The sequence below is a fragment of the Rhinopithecus roxellana genome, chromosome 15, assembly GCF_007565055.1.
Source record: "Rhinopithecus roxellana isolate Shanxi Qingling chromosome 15, ASM756505v1, whole genome shotgun sequence".
Classification (NCBI taxonomy): Eukaryota; Metazoa; Chordata; class Mammalia; order Primates; family Cercopithecidae; genus Rhinopithecus; species Rhinopithecus roxellana.
Genome location: NC_044563.1, coordinates 123,159,030 through 123,178,292, shown reverse-complemented (window position 1 = coordinate 123,178,292; position 19,263 = coordinate 123,159,030). Strand labels below are relative to the sequence as shown.

General features: G+C 35.1%; 1 protein-coding gene across 2 annotated transcripts in view; it reads left to right on the top strand.

Annotated features, from left to right (window-relative positions):
• Nucleotides 1-19,263, top strand: part of GUCY1A2 (guanylate cyclase 1 soluble subunit alpha 2) — a 339,473-nt gene that overhangs the window by 203,811 nt on the left and 116,399 nt on the right. For both annotated transcript variants that reach the window (XM_030918863.1, XM_030918864.1), the window contains exon 5: nucleotides 16,023-16,508. In XM_030918863.1, the coding sequence (XP_030774723.1) occupies nucleotides 16,023-16,508 (486 nt within the window). The remainder of the gene's footprint in view (nucleotides 1-16,022; nucleotides 16,509-19,263) is intronic.

Below are 19,263 nucleotides of genomic sequence, written 5' to 3'. Positions count from 1 at the left end.
ACTCCATCTCAAAAAAAAAAAAAAAAAAAAAAAAAAAAAAAGGTAGGAGGAGCTCAAAGTATGTAGGTGGCAATCTTAACTTCCAGCTTAATAGAATTGTTGCATTCTTCAATACTTTGCATCCTTCAATCCAATCAAGTTGACATTGACATTCAATATTAACCATCATATTCATCCTAACCCTGTTCTGTTAAAATTATCATTATCCCAGTCTTACAGATGAGGATGCTAAGGCCCTGAGAGACCATGTAAACTGTCTGTCATCACTCAGCCAGCAAGTGGTGGAACAAGGCTTTAAAGTCAGGCCATTTTTAGTTTCAAAAGTCTCACTCTTTTCATCTTTCCACACCATGTATGGAAAGAATACTGAGTGAGACAGGTGGTCCAGGCCCCAATCAGGGCTCCCTAACTTATAAACTGTATGATCTCTGGCAACTCACCCCACCCTCCCTCATCTTAGCTTCTCTGATTACAGTAATTGTGATTGTGTGTTCCACACAACTGCAGGAAGACAAAATGCAACAAGTTATGTGGAAACTTTGAAAATTCCAACATGCTATACAAATCCAAGGGTTAATTAGACGATTATTATTGAGTGACAGATTGACTTTGTTCATCAAGCAGACTCTTGGCAAATATTAAGGATATGCCCAGAGCACTCAAATCTCCAAACTGGAAACAAAGCAAACATATAATTCCTCTTATAAAATATAGCAGTGCGACTGAAAATGTAAGGGCCCCTTTACACCTCTAATGTTTTCACGAATGTGGAGGAAAATCATTAATAAAGTTGTTAAAACAAATACTCTCTGAAGCATTTGTTGAAAGTTCTATGATTCATCTTTGATTAATATATTTACAGGCTACTTGATGGACTTGTTCATGTCCTAGCTCTGGGATTCCACTGAACTCCACATTCTAGTCTTCACTCTTGTGAAAACATATTCTGGCACAGAGTTGTCTATGGTGGGCTGTGTAGGTCAAGAGGTCAGGGTTCAATCCTTGCCTTCTTGCCACTTTGCCTTGTGATGTCATGCAAGTTGTCCTCCTCTCCATGCCTTGTTTTCATTTATACCATTGAGTGGATGGATTGGATGGACAAAATGATATTTGAGACAATAGTTCCCCAGTCTAGTGGATATTTTGAATCATGTGTAGTTGTTAAAATAAAAAAAAATCTGAAATAAGGCCGCATAGCTGCAATCAACTGATCTTTGACAAAGTTGACAAAAATAAATAGTGGGGAAACAACAACCTAGTTAATAAGGGGTGCTGGGAAAATTGGCTAGTCATACACATAAGAATAAAATTGAACTCCTATCTCTCATCATACACAAAAATCAACTCAAGATGGATCACATACCTAAACATAATACTTGCAACTACAAAAATCCTAAAAATAAAATCTAGGAAAACCTTTTCTGAACATGGGCCTAGTCAAATAATTTATGATGAAGACCCGAAAAGCAAATGCAACAAAACCAAAAATAGACAAATGTAACTTTATTAAACTAAAAAGATTCTGCACAGCAAAAGAAAAAAATCAATAAACAGACAACATACAGAATGGGAGAAAATATTTGCGAATTATGCCTCCAACAAAGAACCAATAGCCAGAATTTACAAGGAACTCAAACAACTCAATGAGAAAAAAAATAAAAAATAAAAAAAAAAACAGCTACATTAAAAGTGGGCAAAGGACGTGAACAGACATTTCTCAAAAGAAGAAATACAAGCAGCCAACAAACACATGAAATAATGATCAGCATCACTAATCTTTGGAGAAATGCAAATTAAAACCACACTAAAATATTATCATACACCAATCAGAATGGCTATTACTAAAAAGTCAAAAAACAATAGATGTTGGTGTGGATGCAGAGAAAAGGAACACACTGTTGGTGGGAATGTAAATTAGTTCAACCTCTATGGAAAACAGTATGGAAATATCTCAAAGGGCTAAAAATAGAACGAATGTTTGACCCAGCAGTCCCACTGCTGGGTATCATTATATTAAAAATGACACCTGCACTTGAATGTTCATCACAGTACTTCACAATAAGAAAGTCATGGAATCAACCTAAGTGTTTACCACCTGTTGATTTTATTTTAAAAATGTGGTATATACATGCCAAAGAATACTATGTGGCCATGAAAAAGAATGAAATCATATCCTTTGCAGCCACATAGATGGAGCTGGAGGCCATTATCTTAAGTGAACTAACTCAGAAACAGAAAATCAAATATCCCTTGTTCTCACTTATATGTCTACAGTAACAATGGGTACACACGGACATAAAGATGGAAATAGTAGACAGTGGGGACTCCAAAAGCAGGGAACTCAGGAGAGCTCTGAGGAGTGAAAAATTACCTCTTGGGTACAATGTTCAATATTTGAGTGATGGGTACACCAGAAGCCCAATCCCCACCATTATTCAAAATACCCATGTGACAAACATGTACATATTCCCCCTGAATCTACATTTTTTAAAATAACAATTACAAATATTAGTATCTTGTGTCTTATTCCCTATTCTCCCTCTTCCTAGAATACATTCCAATGCCTTCAGCTATTATTTTAATCACAAAATTGATGACAAATTGTGATGTTCCAATGAATCTTTTTTTATTAATATACATTATACTGTATAACCTGTGAAAGAAATGCTTTACTTTGATAAGGGACAATGATGAGTACAGGAGTTAAAAAGTATTCTTTTTAAACTCTAGACCTTTTTGAGACCAAAACTCATGGAATTTGTATTACTTGTTCAAATTGTTCAGTTGGAGGCTATTATCTTAAGTGAATTAACACAGGAATGGAAAACCAAATACTGCATGTTCTCACTTATAAGTAGGAGCTAAACGTTGAGTACATATGGATGCAAAAGTGGGAACAATAGGCCGGGCGCGGTGGCTCAAGCCTGTAATCCCAGCACTTTGGGAGGCCGAGACGGGCGGATCACGAGGTCAGGAGATCAAGACCATCCTGGCTAACATGGTGAAACCCCTTCTCTACTAAAAATACAAAAAACTAGCCGGGCGACCTGGCGGGCGCCTGTAGTCCCAGCTACTAGGGAGGCTGAGGCAGGAGAATGGCGTGAACCCGGGAGGCGGAGCTTGCAGTGAGCTGAGAGCCGGCCACTGCACTCCAGCCTGGACGACAGAGCGAGACTCCGTCTCAAAAAAAAAAAAAAAAAAAAAAAAAAGTGGAAACAATAGAAACTGGGCCCTGCTTGGGGAAGGAGGCTGAGAGGAGGGTGAGGGTCGAAAAACTACCTGTTGGGTACTATGCTGTCTACATGAGTGATAAAATCATTTGTATACCAAACCCCAGCAGCACACAATTTACCCATGTAACAAACCTGCACATGTGTTCATTGGATCTAAAATAAAAGTTGAGAAAAGAAAATAAAAAGAAACAATGATAGTGGAAAATTACACAATTTTACTTTTGTGTCATGGTCAATTAAAATGTTAATATTTAGCAAAGCAAGGAAAAAAACAAATTGTTCATATGGTAATGTAAAAAGATAAGTCTTGAATTTCTACAAAATCGTAAAATTTGAAAAATAAATATTAAATTTAGCAGTTCTCTGTATTTCTTTAGCCATAGACTAAGCAACTGCTCTATTAGTCCTTTAGAAAATTCCTTTTGTACTCAAATTTTCTTAATTCTGCTTATGCAACAGCCAGGATTCTCAGTATGTAACAGTGGGTTTTGCCAACTTGGGTCCCAGGATAAATTCTAGTTATTTCTTTTAAATATTTAATGCAATTCAGCCAGAATGCCAAAACACTATCCTTATTACTAAGTAATATATTAAACAAACACCCCTGACTTGTTCCTCATGCTTAATCCACAGAATTGAAATGAGGAATGGAAGAACAAATAAATTTTAACATAAAATAATAATAATAATTTAATGATAATATAAAATAATACACAACCACATAAATCATAATAATTGGATGTTAGTCTTTTTTAAGGCTTTATCAGAATATTTTGTGTTAAATTGGCTGGGTCAGAATGGCCAGCAAGACTTTACACATCCCAATGGCTCTCTATTATGCTGAGGAGGTTTCATTCATTCCTGTGTAACACTGTGTTAGCGCTTTGTGCAGAATCGTTTTCGTAATATTTCCTTGAAAAACGTAGAGAATTTTCTGTCTTTGCAGAACATTGAATGGTGGTGCTATATATTTCTTATAGCTTCTTGAAGTGTAGTTATATAAACCAGATATATAGAAATAGAACCCACATCTCCCATGGGATGTGTGAATGACAGTGTGGTGACCAAAGCACCCCAGGGGTTCAGGCTAACTGCTGGTTTTAAAGCAAGGAAAACTTTTAGTTCTGTGCCTTTAATCTGTATGATTTACTGATTGTGTGAATGTGCTGAAAAATAAAATCATTTTCACCCTTTGGGAAAAAAGGCAGCTTGTGTAAGGTGTTAAAGACTGCATATAAATTTAATATTCTCCACATAGCATAAAATTTAATGCTTAAGTAAAATTGAATAAATCTAAAAGCAAAACATAAACATTTCATATTTGGAAAATTTGCACAACAGAATGCCAAAATATTTGTTGATGTTCTTTCAACTATAAAGCACAGACCTATTTCCTTTAAATATTATATGAATCCTGCTGTGATTTAAAAAGAAAAGTGACATCTAATCATGGAACATTAAATTGACTTGGTTATGTAGTTTACAGCTTATTTATCAAAAAAGAATTCAAATCCATTTTTAGAATGAATTTTTGAGATTTAAAGAACAGAAATGAAACTAAATGCAAACACACAAGAAAATAAACACAGAAAGATAAATTGTCTGAAGGGCTGTATTTTTGGTGTTTTTGTTTATTTAATCAATAAACAATATGAATTATATAGTATCTCATGTCAACAAAAGCAACATTTCAATCTATTGAATAAACAGTAGCAGAATTCGCCTTGAGTTAATATCCCCTCCTCACACATATACTTTTCTATAGTTCAGTAAAAAGGCAAATATTTTCTGCTTTAGTTCCTGCATATTTAGAGTGCTTAGGCTAGGCCGGGTGTGTGGGTCATGCCTATAATCCCGGCACTTTGGGAGGCTGAGGCAGGTGGATCGTTTGAAGCAGGACTTTGAGACCAGTCTGGCCAACATGTTTAAACCCTGTCTGTACTAAAAATACAAAAATTAGCCAGGCATGGTGGCGTGTACCTGTAGTTCCAGCTACTCGGGAGGCTGAGGCAGGAAAATCACTTGAATCTGGGAGGCAGAGGTTGCAGTGAGCCAATATCATGCCACTGCACTCCAGCCTGGACGATAGAGTGAGACTGTCTCTAAATGAATAATATTTTTTTTAAAAAAGTGCTTAGTCTAGTATTGGCTGCTCACTAATCAAAGTGGTGTGTGCTGAAGGCTGTGGTGACTGTGACAATTTCTTAAGGAAGACCATAATATTGGTAGGTTTTAGATATTAAGTAAATATTTTTAAAACAAATAAATGAATCAGTATTATAAATGCAGACATTAGGATGTTTTGAAAAAAATAGCGCTATGGGGAAAAGTTGGTTTTGTTTCAAAGCACCTTTTTTTTTGGAATAATTGTGTGTTAAGAATCAAAACAGAAATACACATCGAATGATGAAAACAAATAAGCAAGGAAAACAAACCTCTTCTACATTATTTTTATTTCTTTATGTTTTAACTGAAAGTTTGTGTTCTTTGATCAACATCTCCTCAATCCTTCCATATCCCAGCCTCTGGTAACCACCATTTTAATCTCTGTGTATGAGTTTGAATGTTATACTTCAAATATAGGTGAGGCCATGCAGTATTTAGGTACTTTTCTTTCTGTACTTATTTCATTTTACATAATGTTCTTCATGTTCAAACATGGTGTCTCAAAAGACAGTCTTTTTTTCTTTTCTAAGGCTGAATGGTATTCTGTTGTGTATCCAGGCACACCTCAGAGATACCGTGGGTTTGGTTACAACCACTCCAATAAAACAAATATTACAAAAAGGCAAATCACACAATATTTTTTGCTTTCCAGTGCATTTTCAGTTCTTTTCACACTATACTGTAGTCTGTTAAGTTTGCAATAGCATTATGTCTGAAAAATGTATATTCCTTAATAAAAAACAAACTTTATTGCTAAAAATGCTAATGATTATCTGTGCCTTCATCAAGTCATAATCTTTTTGCTGGTGGAGGGTCTTACCTTGATGTAGATGGCAACTGACTGATCAGGGTGGTGGTTGCTGAAGGTTGGGGTGGCTCTAACAATTTCTTAAAATAAGACAACAATGAAGTTTGCTGTATCGATTGACTCGTCCTTTAACAAAACATTTCCTTATAGCTTGCAATGCTGTTTGATAGCATTGTATTCACGGTAGTACTGCTTTCAAAATTTGAATATGTCTTCTCAAACTCTGTGCTGCTTTATCAACTAATTTTAGGTAATATTTTAAATATTTTGTTGTCATTTCAACAGTGTTCACTGCGTCTTCACCAGGAGTAGATTGCTTCTCAAGAAATCACTTTCTTTGCCCATCCGTGAGAAGTAACTTCTCATTCATTTAAGTTTTATCATGAGATTGAAGGAATTCAGCCACATCTTCAGGCTCTATATCTAATTCTAGTGCTTTCTGCCATTTCTACCATATCTGCAGTGATATCCTCAACTGAAGTCTGGAAGCTCTCAAAGTCATCACTGAGGGTTGAAATAAACTTCTTCCAAACTGTTAATGCTTAAGATGGCTTCTTTAAACCTCATGAACCGTCCTCTGCTAGCTTCAAGCTTTTTTCTGCAGCTTCCTCACCTCCCTCAGCCTTCATAGAATTACAGAGATCTAAGGCCTTTTTCTGGATTAGGCTTTGGCTAAACAGAATGTTATGGCTGATTTGATCTTCCACGCTTACCATTAAAACTTTCTCCAGATCAGCAATAATGCTGTTTTACTTTCTTATCACTTGTGTGTTCACCAGAGTAGCATTTTTTGAAATTTCCTTCAAGAACCTTTCATTTTCATTCGCAACTTGGCTAACTGGCTTAAGAGGTGTAGTTTTCCACCGGTCTTAGCTTTTGACCTGTCTTTCTCACTAAGCTTAATCATTTCTAGCATTTGATTTAAAGTGAGAGCCCTGCAAGTTTTCTTTTCACTTGAACACTTAGAGGTCATTGTAGGGTTATCCATTGGTCTAATTTCAATATTGTTGTTCTCATGGAATAGGGAGCTCTGAGGAGAGGGAGAAGAACTGGGGAACAGCTGGTTGGTGGGGCAGTCAGAACACACACGATGTTGATTAAGTTCACTGTCTTATATGGGTGGTTTGTAGTGCCCCAAAACAATTACCATAGTAACATCAAGGATCACTGATCACAGATTACCATAACACATATAATAAAGAGCTTGAAATATTATGAGAATTGGCAAAATATGACACAGAGACATGAGATGAGCATATGCTGTTGGAAAAATGTCACCAGTAGATTTGGTGGCAGTAGGTTGTCACAGATTTTCAATTGTAAAACTGTGAAATATCTGCAAAGGGCAATAAAGTGAAGCACAATAAAATGAGGTATGCTTGTATATACCACATTCCATACCACAAGTATCCATTCATCTGTTGATGGACACTTAGGTTTATTCCATATTTTGGCTATAGTGTATAATGCTGCAGTGAACATGGGGGTGCAGATAACTGTCATTTGATTTCATTTTTAAATATATACTCAGTATTGAGATTGCTGGATCATATAGTAATTCTATTTTTACTTTTTTGAAGAATGTCGATACTGGTTTTCATCATGGCTGTACTAATTTCCACTCCCACCAACAGTCTACAAGGGTTCTCTTTTCTCCGCATTTTGCTGGTACTCATTATTTTTCATCATTTTGGTAATAGCCATTCTAACAGGTATCAGGTGATAACTCATTGTGGTTTTAATTTGCACTTATCTTTTAACTTGCATTTATCATTGATTAGTGATGTTGAGCATTTTTTTCATATTTCTCTTGGCTATTTGTGTGTCTTCTTTTGAGAAATGTCTGTACTCAGACCTTTTGCCCATTTAATCTGTTGTTTTCTTCTTAGTCAGTTATTTGAGTTCTTTATATATTTTGGATACTAAACCCTTGTAAGACATATGGTTTGCAAACATTTTCCCCTATTCTGTATGTTGTTTCTTTACTCTGTTGACGTTTCCTTTGCTGTGCTGAAGCTTTTTAATTTGATAGAATCTCATTGATCTATTCTCATTTTTATTGTCTGTGCTTTTGGGGTCATGTCCCAAAAGCTGCTGTTCAGAGCAATGTCAAGGAGCTTTTCCTCTATGTTTTCTTTTAGTAGTTAGTTTCTAGTCTTAAATAGGAGCTACTGGAACTAAAGTTATAGGAGCTATTTTTGCTGGAGGTCCTAGTGCAAATACTCCAAGCTTAAATGATAAACTTTGCATAATGATAAATCTTTGGGGCAAGATGATACCTATCAATATGTTTTAAGGAAAATTCATATTGTAATTGTTTAATTTGGGCCAGATATAAATGTCATTTCATATGCCTCATCATATCCTAGCTAGAAGATGAATGTTAGAGGACAAATGAATTATTTCTTCATTAACTTAGCTGATGTAATCTTTAGGAAGGGGTGGAACTGCACTACATTTAAATGTTCCCTCCCCTTTTATTTTCTGCAAGAGACTGGAAAAATGGTGTTAATTCGTTTTCAAATAGTTGTTAGAATTTTCCAGCAAAATTATTTGTCCTGAATATTTTTTTGAAAAAATTTTAAATTATACATTTAATGTTTTTAATGGTTATAAAAAGATTCAGATTATCAGTTTCATCTTGGTTGAGTTTTGGTAGTTTGTGTTTTTTCAAGGGGTTGGTTTATTTAAACTGTCAAATTTTTGAATGTAAAGCTGTTTGTGATATTCCCTTATTATTCTTTTAATGGCTATATTATCTACAGTGATAACCCCTATTTTGTTCCTTATGTCGATTTTTGTTTACTTACCTGTCGTTTTCATCAGTGTTGCTAGACTTTACTGATTTTATTGATTTTTTTTCAAAGAATCCATTTTTTTGCTCATTTTCTTTATTGTTTTCCTGTTTGTAATTTCATTGATTACCTCTCTTACGGTTTTCATTTCCTCCCTTCTGCTTGCTTTGGGTTTATTTTGCTCTTATATTTTTCGTTCTCTGAGGTAGACACTTGGATTATTGATTCGTGATTTGTTCTCACCTTGATTATAAGCACTCTCTTCACTGCTTTGACTGCATGCTACTTATTTTAATATGCTGTATTTCCCTTTTTGTGTAGAAAAGTGTTGTTTCCTTTTCACATTGTTAGGAATTTTTCTGTTGTCTTTCAGTTACTGATTTCTAGTATTATTTCATCTAGTTAACATATTCTGTACAATTTCAACTTTTGAAATTTATTCTGGTGTGTTTTTTTTATGGCTTAGGATTTGGTCAGTATATGTTCCATGATGTCCTTGTTTTTTTTAAGATAGAGTATTCTGCTGTTGTTGGATTGTCAAATTATTTTAGATATTAATTAGATAGTATTTGTAGATTTTGTTATTTTTGTAGATTTTGTTGTTAAGGTATTAGTTTTCTGTGGCTACTGGAACAAATTACCACAAACTTGGTAGCTTAAAACAGCATAAGTTTATTCTTTCATAGGGCTGCATGCCAGAAGCCAAAGTGCCAAAAGGACCATGCTATCTCCCGAGGTTCTGAGGTAGAATCTGCTTCATGCTTCTTCTAGCTTTTTGTGGCTGCTGGCAGGTCTTGAGGTCACATCACTCCAATCTATGTCTCTTTGTTCACGTCACCGTCTCCTTTGTGTGTGGTGTATGTGTGCATGTGTGGCCTCCCTCTGCCTTCCTCTTGTAAGGCCACTCATGATGATCAAAGTATCAGAATGTATAATATTATCATATTTGTCTCAGTCATCACATATGATTTGGACAACTCATGAGGAGAAGATATTCTATGTATTTACCCATATTTCTAGTCCTTATGTTCCTTTTCTTCCTTCCTGGTGCTCAAATATTTTTTTTCTCTATCTTTTTCTTTCATTTAAAGACCTTTCTTTAGCCATTCTTCAAGAGTAGATCTGCTAGGACAAAGATTTTTAGTTTTTGTTTGTCTGCAGATGTCCTTTCACCCCACTTAATTCTTGGAGGATAGTTTCCCCAGATGTAGAATTCACAGTTGACAGTTCTTTTTCAATTTTGAAAAGTAATGTGCTACTTTCTTCTGGTCTCTATAATTTTAGATGACAAATCAGCTGCCATTCAAATTGGTGTTTCCTGTAAGTAATGTGTCATGTTTCTCTGGCTGCTTTCAGAATTTTTTTTTTTTTTTTGAGACGGAGTCTCGCTCTGTCGCCCAGGCTGGAGTGCAGCGGTCAGATCTCAGCTCACTGCAAGCTCCACCTCCCGGGTTTTACGCCATTCTCCTGCCTCAGCCTCCCGAGTAGCTGGGACTACAGGCGGCCACCACCTCGCCCGGCTAGTTTTTGTATTTTTTAGTAGAGACGGGGTTTCACCGTGTTAGCCAGGATGGTTGCGATCTCCTGACCTCGTGATCCGCCCGTCTCGGCCTCCCAAAGTGCTGGGATTACAGGCTTGAGCCACCGCACCCGGCCAGAATTTTTTCTTTGTATTTAATTTTCAGAAGTTTAACTGTGATGTATCTTGGAGTGAATTCCTTTCAGTTTATCCTTATTTAGAATCCATATAGTTGAATTTGTGGGTTTATGTCTTTCACCAAACTTAAGACATTTTCATCTATAGTTTATTCAAATACTATTTCAACCTTACTTTCCCCTATACTTCTGGAACTCTTAGGATATGAATGTGGATTTCTTTTTTATTGTCCTAAAGATCCCTAAAAGTTTTTTTTTTTTTTTTTTTTGAGCCTATTTTCTCTCTGTTGTTCAGATTCAGTAAATTCTATTAAGCTGTCCTCAATTCACTGATACTATCCTCTGTCATCTCCATTCTAATTTTGAGCCCACCCAGCATGTTTTCTATTTTTGTTGCTGTATTTTTCAGTTCCATAATTTCCATTGGTTATTTTTATATTCCTATTGCTTTACTGAGATTTTGTGTTTTTAAAATTCATTTAAAAAAGAATTTATAATTGCTTGTTGAAATATTTGCTTATGCCCTCTTTAAAATTCTTGACAGATAATTCCAACATCTGATTCATTTTAGTGTTGGCGTCAATCGATTGTCTTTTCTCACTCAAGTTGTGATTTTCTTGGTTCTTATTATGATTCTTATTATGATGGTTGACTTTCTATTATATTTTTGACAATTTGGGTATTATGTTAGGAGACTCTAGATTCTATTTAAATTTTTTATTTTAACAGTCAATTCCTCTGTTTAGGCTTGGCATGTAGGTCCTGGCCTACTTTTGTGGTTTTTAGTTGCAATGACTGTGTAATTTTCAGAGGTTATGTGGTGCTATTTTCATCTTGGTTTATTTCATGCCTCATGGCTCCTACTGTCCTTGGTAATGCTGCTTGAGGGTGCAGAGCAAGCTTCTCCAGGTCAGATATCCTTATGTCTCTATATGGAGGGGATTTTCAGCCCATGTGGATGAAGAGTAATTCCTAGCTGGGCGTTTGTTGTGCAAAATTTCTCCTGCTGCTAACTCTAGCCATATACTTTCTTGGGTAGTGAGTGATGGTGGGTTTGAGAGGGAGAATATCAGGACATTAAGGACATGGAAGCTTCTCAGGCTGGGCACTGTCTCCTGCTTTTTTAGCTAGAGCTAGTTCTTTGAAAGCAAATGTTGCTCTGTGAGAGCAATAGCCCTTCTGGAAGCCCCTTTAATTGTTGAAGCACCGGGGACATATCATTGTGTTTGTGCTTTCATAGATGACATTGCAGGGATCTGAAAGACCAGAAACTAAATCTAATTGTTACTGAACTGAATTTTAAAGAATAGGCATGCAAATAGCAACTACATCTATATGTGTAGCAACAATTTCTCTCTTTTCAACTGCCCATTGTGAACATCTCTTTAAGGTTGTTTTGCCATCACATTGATTTATATTTAAAATTGTAATTGCTTCGCTTCTCTATCCTTCACCAGCAGGCTTCCACAGTGGTTAAGAGTGTTTCCTTTGGAGTCAGTCCAGTTTGGGTTTGAGTGTTGGTCTTACTGCTTATTAGCTGTGTATTCTTAACAAATCTCTTAACCTCCCTAAATCTTAAAACTGAGGATAGTAATAGCTAGCAAAAGAGTAAAATTCAGTAATAAAATATAAATTAAGTATTAATTAAGTTACTCAGCATAGTACATGGGCAATAGCAAGTACTCAGAGATGTGTTGAGTTAGCTACAGGCATCATCATCCTCAACATCACTATCATCTTTTCCAGTTTCTAGATAAGGAAACCGAGGCTTTGAAAGGATAAGGAACTGAACCTAGGTCAGTTTTCCCACTTAACTGTCAGGAGAGTTGAAGTTCAAATTCAGGCCTGACTTCTTCCAAATCCTTCTTTTCAAACTAGTATGTAACACCGCCTCAAATGATTTTCTTATAAAACTTGAGGCTCCATGAGAGCATGGATTAGGCCATGCTCAAGATATGCAAAAATATAAAACATGTAATGTGCAGTTATATGACCTGGACTTACTCAATTCTGATTACTTATTGATAACAGTGGTAAATATTTTCATAGAAATATCTGTGTATTAACATACAACAAACCCCCATGACACGAAATAACCTATATAACAAACTTGCACATGTATCCCCCAACCAAGTATAAAAGTAAAATGAAAAAAGAAATAAAGCAGACACTTTAACAGAACCTGACAACCAAGGTTTGTGATAGTATGACATTTAACCTTTTACTATAGCTCAAAGCAAAATACTCCCCTTTGTTATGCTTACCAATTTCTGAAATCTGTCAGATGTTATGACAGTTTATTTTTCTGATGTCTTCTGTGCTATCTCATTGAAACTTCAACATGATGTAAGATGCAATAAAACCTTAGATAAATGTTTCTATTTTAAGCAATTTTCCACAATTCTTTTACATACAAATATGTAGTTCTTATAATAGTTTTGCTTATTGCTAAGTTAATAAATTCAGATAATGATGAATTTCTGAATTTATAATTATAATGAGAAAAATAATTCAAGAAGGATAATTTATATTATTTTCCAATTAACGTAATAATACATTGGCAACAGAGATACAAATGGTGCCATTGAATCTGCCCATTTATTAAATAAAAAATTCACTGATAGAAAATATTGAAAAGGAAGTTATTTACTTTATTTGTTTGGGCTTCTCTTCTATGAATTATTTTTCTGTAGTGTAGGCAATCAGCAACTTTTTCTTCTTTCAGGGTCTGTATATGTAGAGATTTCAGAAAACAAACTAATGGCCACATATAAATCAAGGACATATTTACTGTTTTATATTTTTGAGACAGGAATGTGAACTATTCAATTCAAACTTTTATAAATTAAAGAAATCTTTAAAATGTATTATATATAGGCAACAATATATATTAATTTATGCATGCATATGTACACTGATTCCATATTTAAAATTAAGATGGAGATGATAAAGGCAAAAGAGAATAAGGTTTAGTTGTGATGGTAAATATTAAAGTTGATACTTAAAAAGAAAAGAGAAGAAAAAGAAAACAGGAACCAATGGAAAAAAATGAGAGAGTGAGGTCCAAGCGATGGAGACCAGCAGAAGGAGAGACAAACACCAAATTAAGAGAGGAGGGTGAAAAAAGTGCAACTCCAGGAAGCAAGAGTGAAGAAAGAAGAAAGCAAGAGGGAGAAGAAAAAAGAAGTAATTGGAAAGAAATGTGAAGACAGAGAGAGACTACATAGAAGTTTAAATATATGAGTATCAGATGTTATCATTGCCGTTTAAAAATATGATTAACTCTTTTAAGCTTATCAAGATTTTTGCACTTATGTCAATCTTAAAAAAATGGATATAATAATTTTTAGGCTGGGCATGGTGGCTCACGCCTGTAATCCCAGCACTTTGGGAGGCCGAGGCGGGCGGATCACGAGGTCAGGAGATCGCGACCATCCTGGCTAACACGGTGAAACCCCGTCTCTACTAAAAATACAAAAAATTAGCTGGGCGTGGTGGTGGGCGCCTGTAGTCCCAGCTACTTAGGAGGCTGAGGCAGGAGAATGGCATGAACCCAGGAGGCGGAGCTTCCAGTGAGCCCAGATCGCGCCACTGCACCCAGCCTGGGTGACAGAGTGAGACTCTGTCTCAAAATAATAGTAATAATAATAATAATAATAATAATAATTTTTAAACTGTGGGATTGTACATTATGTGTATCTTCCTTACCATGCCCTTAAGATCCTATTAACAAGAAAGTATGTATTATTAACGACACTCCTCCCCCCAAAAACATGCAAAACATATACAAAACAATCTGTAAATATTTTACAGGACAATTATTTTCTTTTTACTCAAACCATAGCCTGCAGTATTTTGAGAACCTATTTTAGCTGGTGAATTTAGAATGTCTTCCTCCTCCTATTCTCTGGCCCAATATAGATTTGGTTCTCCACCATACTGTGGTATGTTTGAAAAGGGGAACCATATTTTATCTTTCTATCCTTATCATCCAGAGCAGAGCATTATTAGTAAACAGAAAATAATAAATATTTTAGTGAATAAATGAGAGTAATATAAATAAAAGGATGAAATACTGAACTTTAGCAGAAATTTTACATAAGGTAAAGTGAGCATTTAATTCCATAAAAATCATAACATCAAGCAAGATTCCATTTTATTTTCTTATATAATTAAGATCTTGGTGAATGGTACAAGGGAGCAAAGTAAAAATATTAACGGACTTAAAAATCCAAATCCCTACAGTTTATTACATGTTTGTTCAGTGCCACCAGTTTTTATCAACTAGCTTAACCATTTAGCTATAAAGAAGACAGGAAAATACACGTATTGAGCACATTCTGTGTGATAGTGGAACATAGATGAAACTGATGCACAGTCCCAATTGGTCGACTTTTAGCCTATTCTTTCTAAGTAATTGCAACTAGCTTCTTCTCCAGGTGTTCTTAGTTTCACCTTAGTCCAATCCAAATAGCTATAGTTGTAGCCATACCCCACCTTCACCTTCCTTTTCTACTGGTGCTCATTGTTCGTGCCCTCTGAAGGTGTTCGTTAGGCTACCGGGTGTAAGCTTGTGTTCGCTGTTTCCCGTTAAATCTCAGTTCCCTAAATTCTCCAGTGAAAGGGCATAGAAAAGAGGAATAGATTTAAATTATTGTACCCTCATATTCTTTATCATATGACCCAAATTCCTTCAGTATTATAATTATTATTTTTCATTTATTTTTAGCTTATATGAACATGCTAGTTGAGTGATATTTTCTGATAATGTTAGCTTAATGATATCTAGTTTATATTTTTATCTTTAAGAATAAGAGAACTGTCCACTAATCTAACCAGCGCAATAACTAGGACATTTTCAAAGTACTATAATGGTTGAGAAATGATTTACATAAGGCCAAACAATTACTTTGATTCATTTTAACCTCCTGGATTTATTTTCTGAAAGGGGTATTATTTTAATGACAGTTAAATATAGTTATTTTGACAGATGGATTTACCATAATTTTATTATTATTTAGCAGGCTGAAAGCTTTTGAATTGGCTCATAAACCAGTTTCATGATGTACCTGAGAGTATCATCTTAAATAAAAAATGTTTTCCTGATTCACTTTTCACTGATCTCACTTTCCATTTCATTATTGTCTTTAGAAAGTAGCTGAGTGAGATATAAAACAATTGTTTATCTTCAGAACCATGAATTTTAAACTGGCTGAGAATCAGATTTAAATTTGCTTATATGGATGCAGTAACTGAGTATTGCTAATAAAATATTTTTTTCTTTCTATTCATCAGATAATATATTAAATTTTGTGAACCTACTATGTGAAGAGTACTGATCAAAATTCCATGTTAATTTCACAGGTGATGGAAGTCAAAGGACAAATGATCCATGTTCCAGAATCAAATTCCATTTTATTTTTGGGCTCTCCATGTGTGGACAAGTTGGATGAACTCATGGGCCGAGGGCTACATCTCTCAGACATCCCTATCCATGATGCCACCCGAGATGTCATTTTGGTTGGTGAGCAGGCAAAGGCCCAAGATGGCTTGAAGAAAAGGATGGATAAATTAAAGGCAACTTTAGAAAGAACTCACCAGGCCCTAGAAGAAGAGAAAAAGAAGACAGTGGATCTTCTATATTCTATTTTCCCTGGCGATGTAGCCCAGCAATTGTGGCAAGGGCAGCAAGTACAGGCCAGAAAGTTTGATGATGTCACCATGCTCTTTTCAGACATTGTTGGCTTCACAGCCATATGTGCCCAGTGTACTCCCATGCAAGTAATCAGCATGCTGAATGAACTGTACACCAGATTTGACCACCAGTGTGGATTTTTGGATATTTATAAGGTAAGGGAGTTTAGTTACTTATATATAAATGTTTTTTAATAGTAACTTGTCATCTTAAATTGATTTTTTAACTTAATACTAAATAATTGACAACTCTTTAATTTAGAAATCTTTATAGAGAATACAGGTGTTTCTTCTTTATGAGTAAACTTTCAATATGAGTTGATTTGTATTGACATAGATAACTGTGAAGAATCGTGATATTGCTCAGTAAGGAAAAATTCTGTATAGCTACTCCTCTACGTTTATTTTTATTAAAAAATTAAACTTGTTGAATTTTAGGCAACTTTTTACCACAGAATTATTCTTGCTTAGAAAATAGGATTCCAATATAAACTAAGAATTTTATTTTTACAGTTAAAAAGAAATAGCAAGTTAAAATATGCATTGTATTATCAAATATGGCTAATCAGTATTTTGTACTGCATTATTAACTGAGATCTCTATAATTCTAAAAAAAAAAAGACCTATATATAAATACTCCAGCTATTGCTCAAATGACTAATGGGTTTTTGAGGAAGTACCTTAATTTTCCAAGCTACATAATGGAAAAACTTCCAAAATTGGTGCCAACCACCATTTGTTGGTTTGATTTGGTGAATTCTTTATTTCTTATTAAGATCATAGCAATATTTTGAGCCATTTAGCTCCATATCTACCTAATTGATAACTCTACAACTTTACCTAGAATCTTACGTGGATTGCACAATTTGTCAGGGTGCAGGGCTTTTTTTATATGAAGGGAATCAAGTACTTTTAGTATAAATAGTTGTGAACTGCAGGTTTTATTTTCTTCTTTACTACTACATATTGACCAGCTACTTACTTTATAGTATGATCTTCACATAAGCAGATTTAGAAAAAACCTGTCTGATTCACTTTGTACATTTTATATTATCATCCAGAGGGTATTTTTATGAAGGTATGTCTTGGGGAAAGGAGCTCTTTAGTTTCATTATGTAGACTATATATAGCCAATGTTAAATATTTTACTTGAATTTCTTCTGAGTGGTAAACATTCAGTATGAAGTAGGTATGAGGGATTTTCCTTGTTACAGAAAATTAAGTTCTTATAAATTATCTTTAACTCCCTTATAATTTATTGGTATATAATTTACAGCACTGGCAGCCAAATGTCTGATTCTAAACCAGAGAGATACTATAATGTTATACTGTCACTTTCAGGACAGAGGAGATCAGCTGAATTTGGCAACACTTTCCTTCCTCCATACTTGGGGCACTATTACACCAATCTCTGCAACAACCAGTCTTTTCCCTCTAAACTACTGATTTGCAGTGTTCGCTTCCTCCAGTTAAAGCAGTCATGTTTTGTTTTGTTTTGTTTTGTTTTGTTTGTTTTTTTAGCCCTAAGTTCATACAACTAAATGAGAATGATAATAGATAAATAAATTATTCTTTGGAAAAAACATGGGAATTCCTGACAAACATAAGTATCAGTTAAATTTTGAGGAAAGAAGAAATGTGATGCTTCTGAGTATACCAAAGCAGGCTCAAGGTTTTAAAATACAACTTGATTTCTTAGACATCAAGCATTCCTTCCCTTGATATAAGCTAGGACATCTCACAGAAAAACAGTAGAAATATTCTGTGTGATCTTCAAATTTTCCTATATATTTTTAAACCATGGACAGTTTCATCTAGTCATAATAATAATCAACAAGTTTTAACTTACAAAATGTTTATACACACACACACACACACATATAATAATTCTAGTTCACAACTTTTCTTAAACTAAACTTGCTTCGGAAATTTTGCAATGAATTATAACTAAATAAGATTCCAGGGCTTGGTGTTCTTAACATATCCTCAGTGCTAGTGTATTAGCCAGGGTTCTCTAGAGGGATGGGACTAATAGGATAGATGTATATATGAAAGGGAGTTTAGTAAGGGGTATTGACTCACACGATCACAAGGTGAAATCCCACCATAGGCTGTCTGCAAGTTGAGGAGCAAGGAAGCCAGTTTGAGTCCCAAAACCTCAAAAACAGTGCAGCCTTCAGTCTGTGGTCGAAGGCCTGAGAACCCCGAGCAAACCACTAGTGTACGTCCAAGAGTCCAAAAGCTAAAGAACTTGGAGTCCAATGTTTGAGGGCAGAAAGCACCTAGCACAGGAGAAAGATGGAGGCCAGAAGACTCAGGCCAGTTTAGTCCTTCCACATTCCTCTGCCTGCTTTTATCCTAGTCACGGTGGCAGCTGATTAGATGGTACCCACCTGGATTGAGAGTAGGTCTGCCTCTCCCAGTCCACTGACTCAAGTGTTAATCTCCTTTGGCAACACCCTCATAGACACACCCAGGAACAATATTTCTTATCCTTCAATCCAATGAAGTTGACACTCAATATTAACCATCTCAGCTAGTAAGTATATGTATCTAGGATAGGTGTATAGGGCTGCTTTGGCTGCTTATTCAGGATTAGGGAGGTTGAGTTTGGGAAATCCAGACTGGAAATACAATATATGCTAAATCCATAGCAATAATGGTTTGGCCAGAGAAGGAAAGACAAATAAAGAGATATTGGTCCTGTATAGGGTTAAAAAAGTACATTGGGAGAAATGCATCAGGAGGGATATAAATTAGAAAACTTCTATTTGACCAGCCTGATTTGTAATCTTCATAAACATTCTAGTGTATTTTCTAGAAAATATACATAGTGCTATTTTAAACCATGAACTATTTGCTAAATTTTTAATTGCTATTGAAACAAAAAAATCCTAGAGGTGGTAGAATT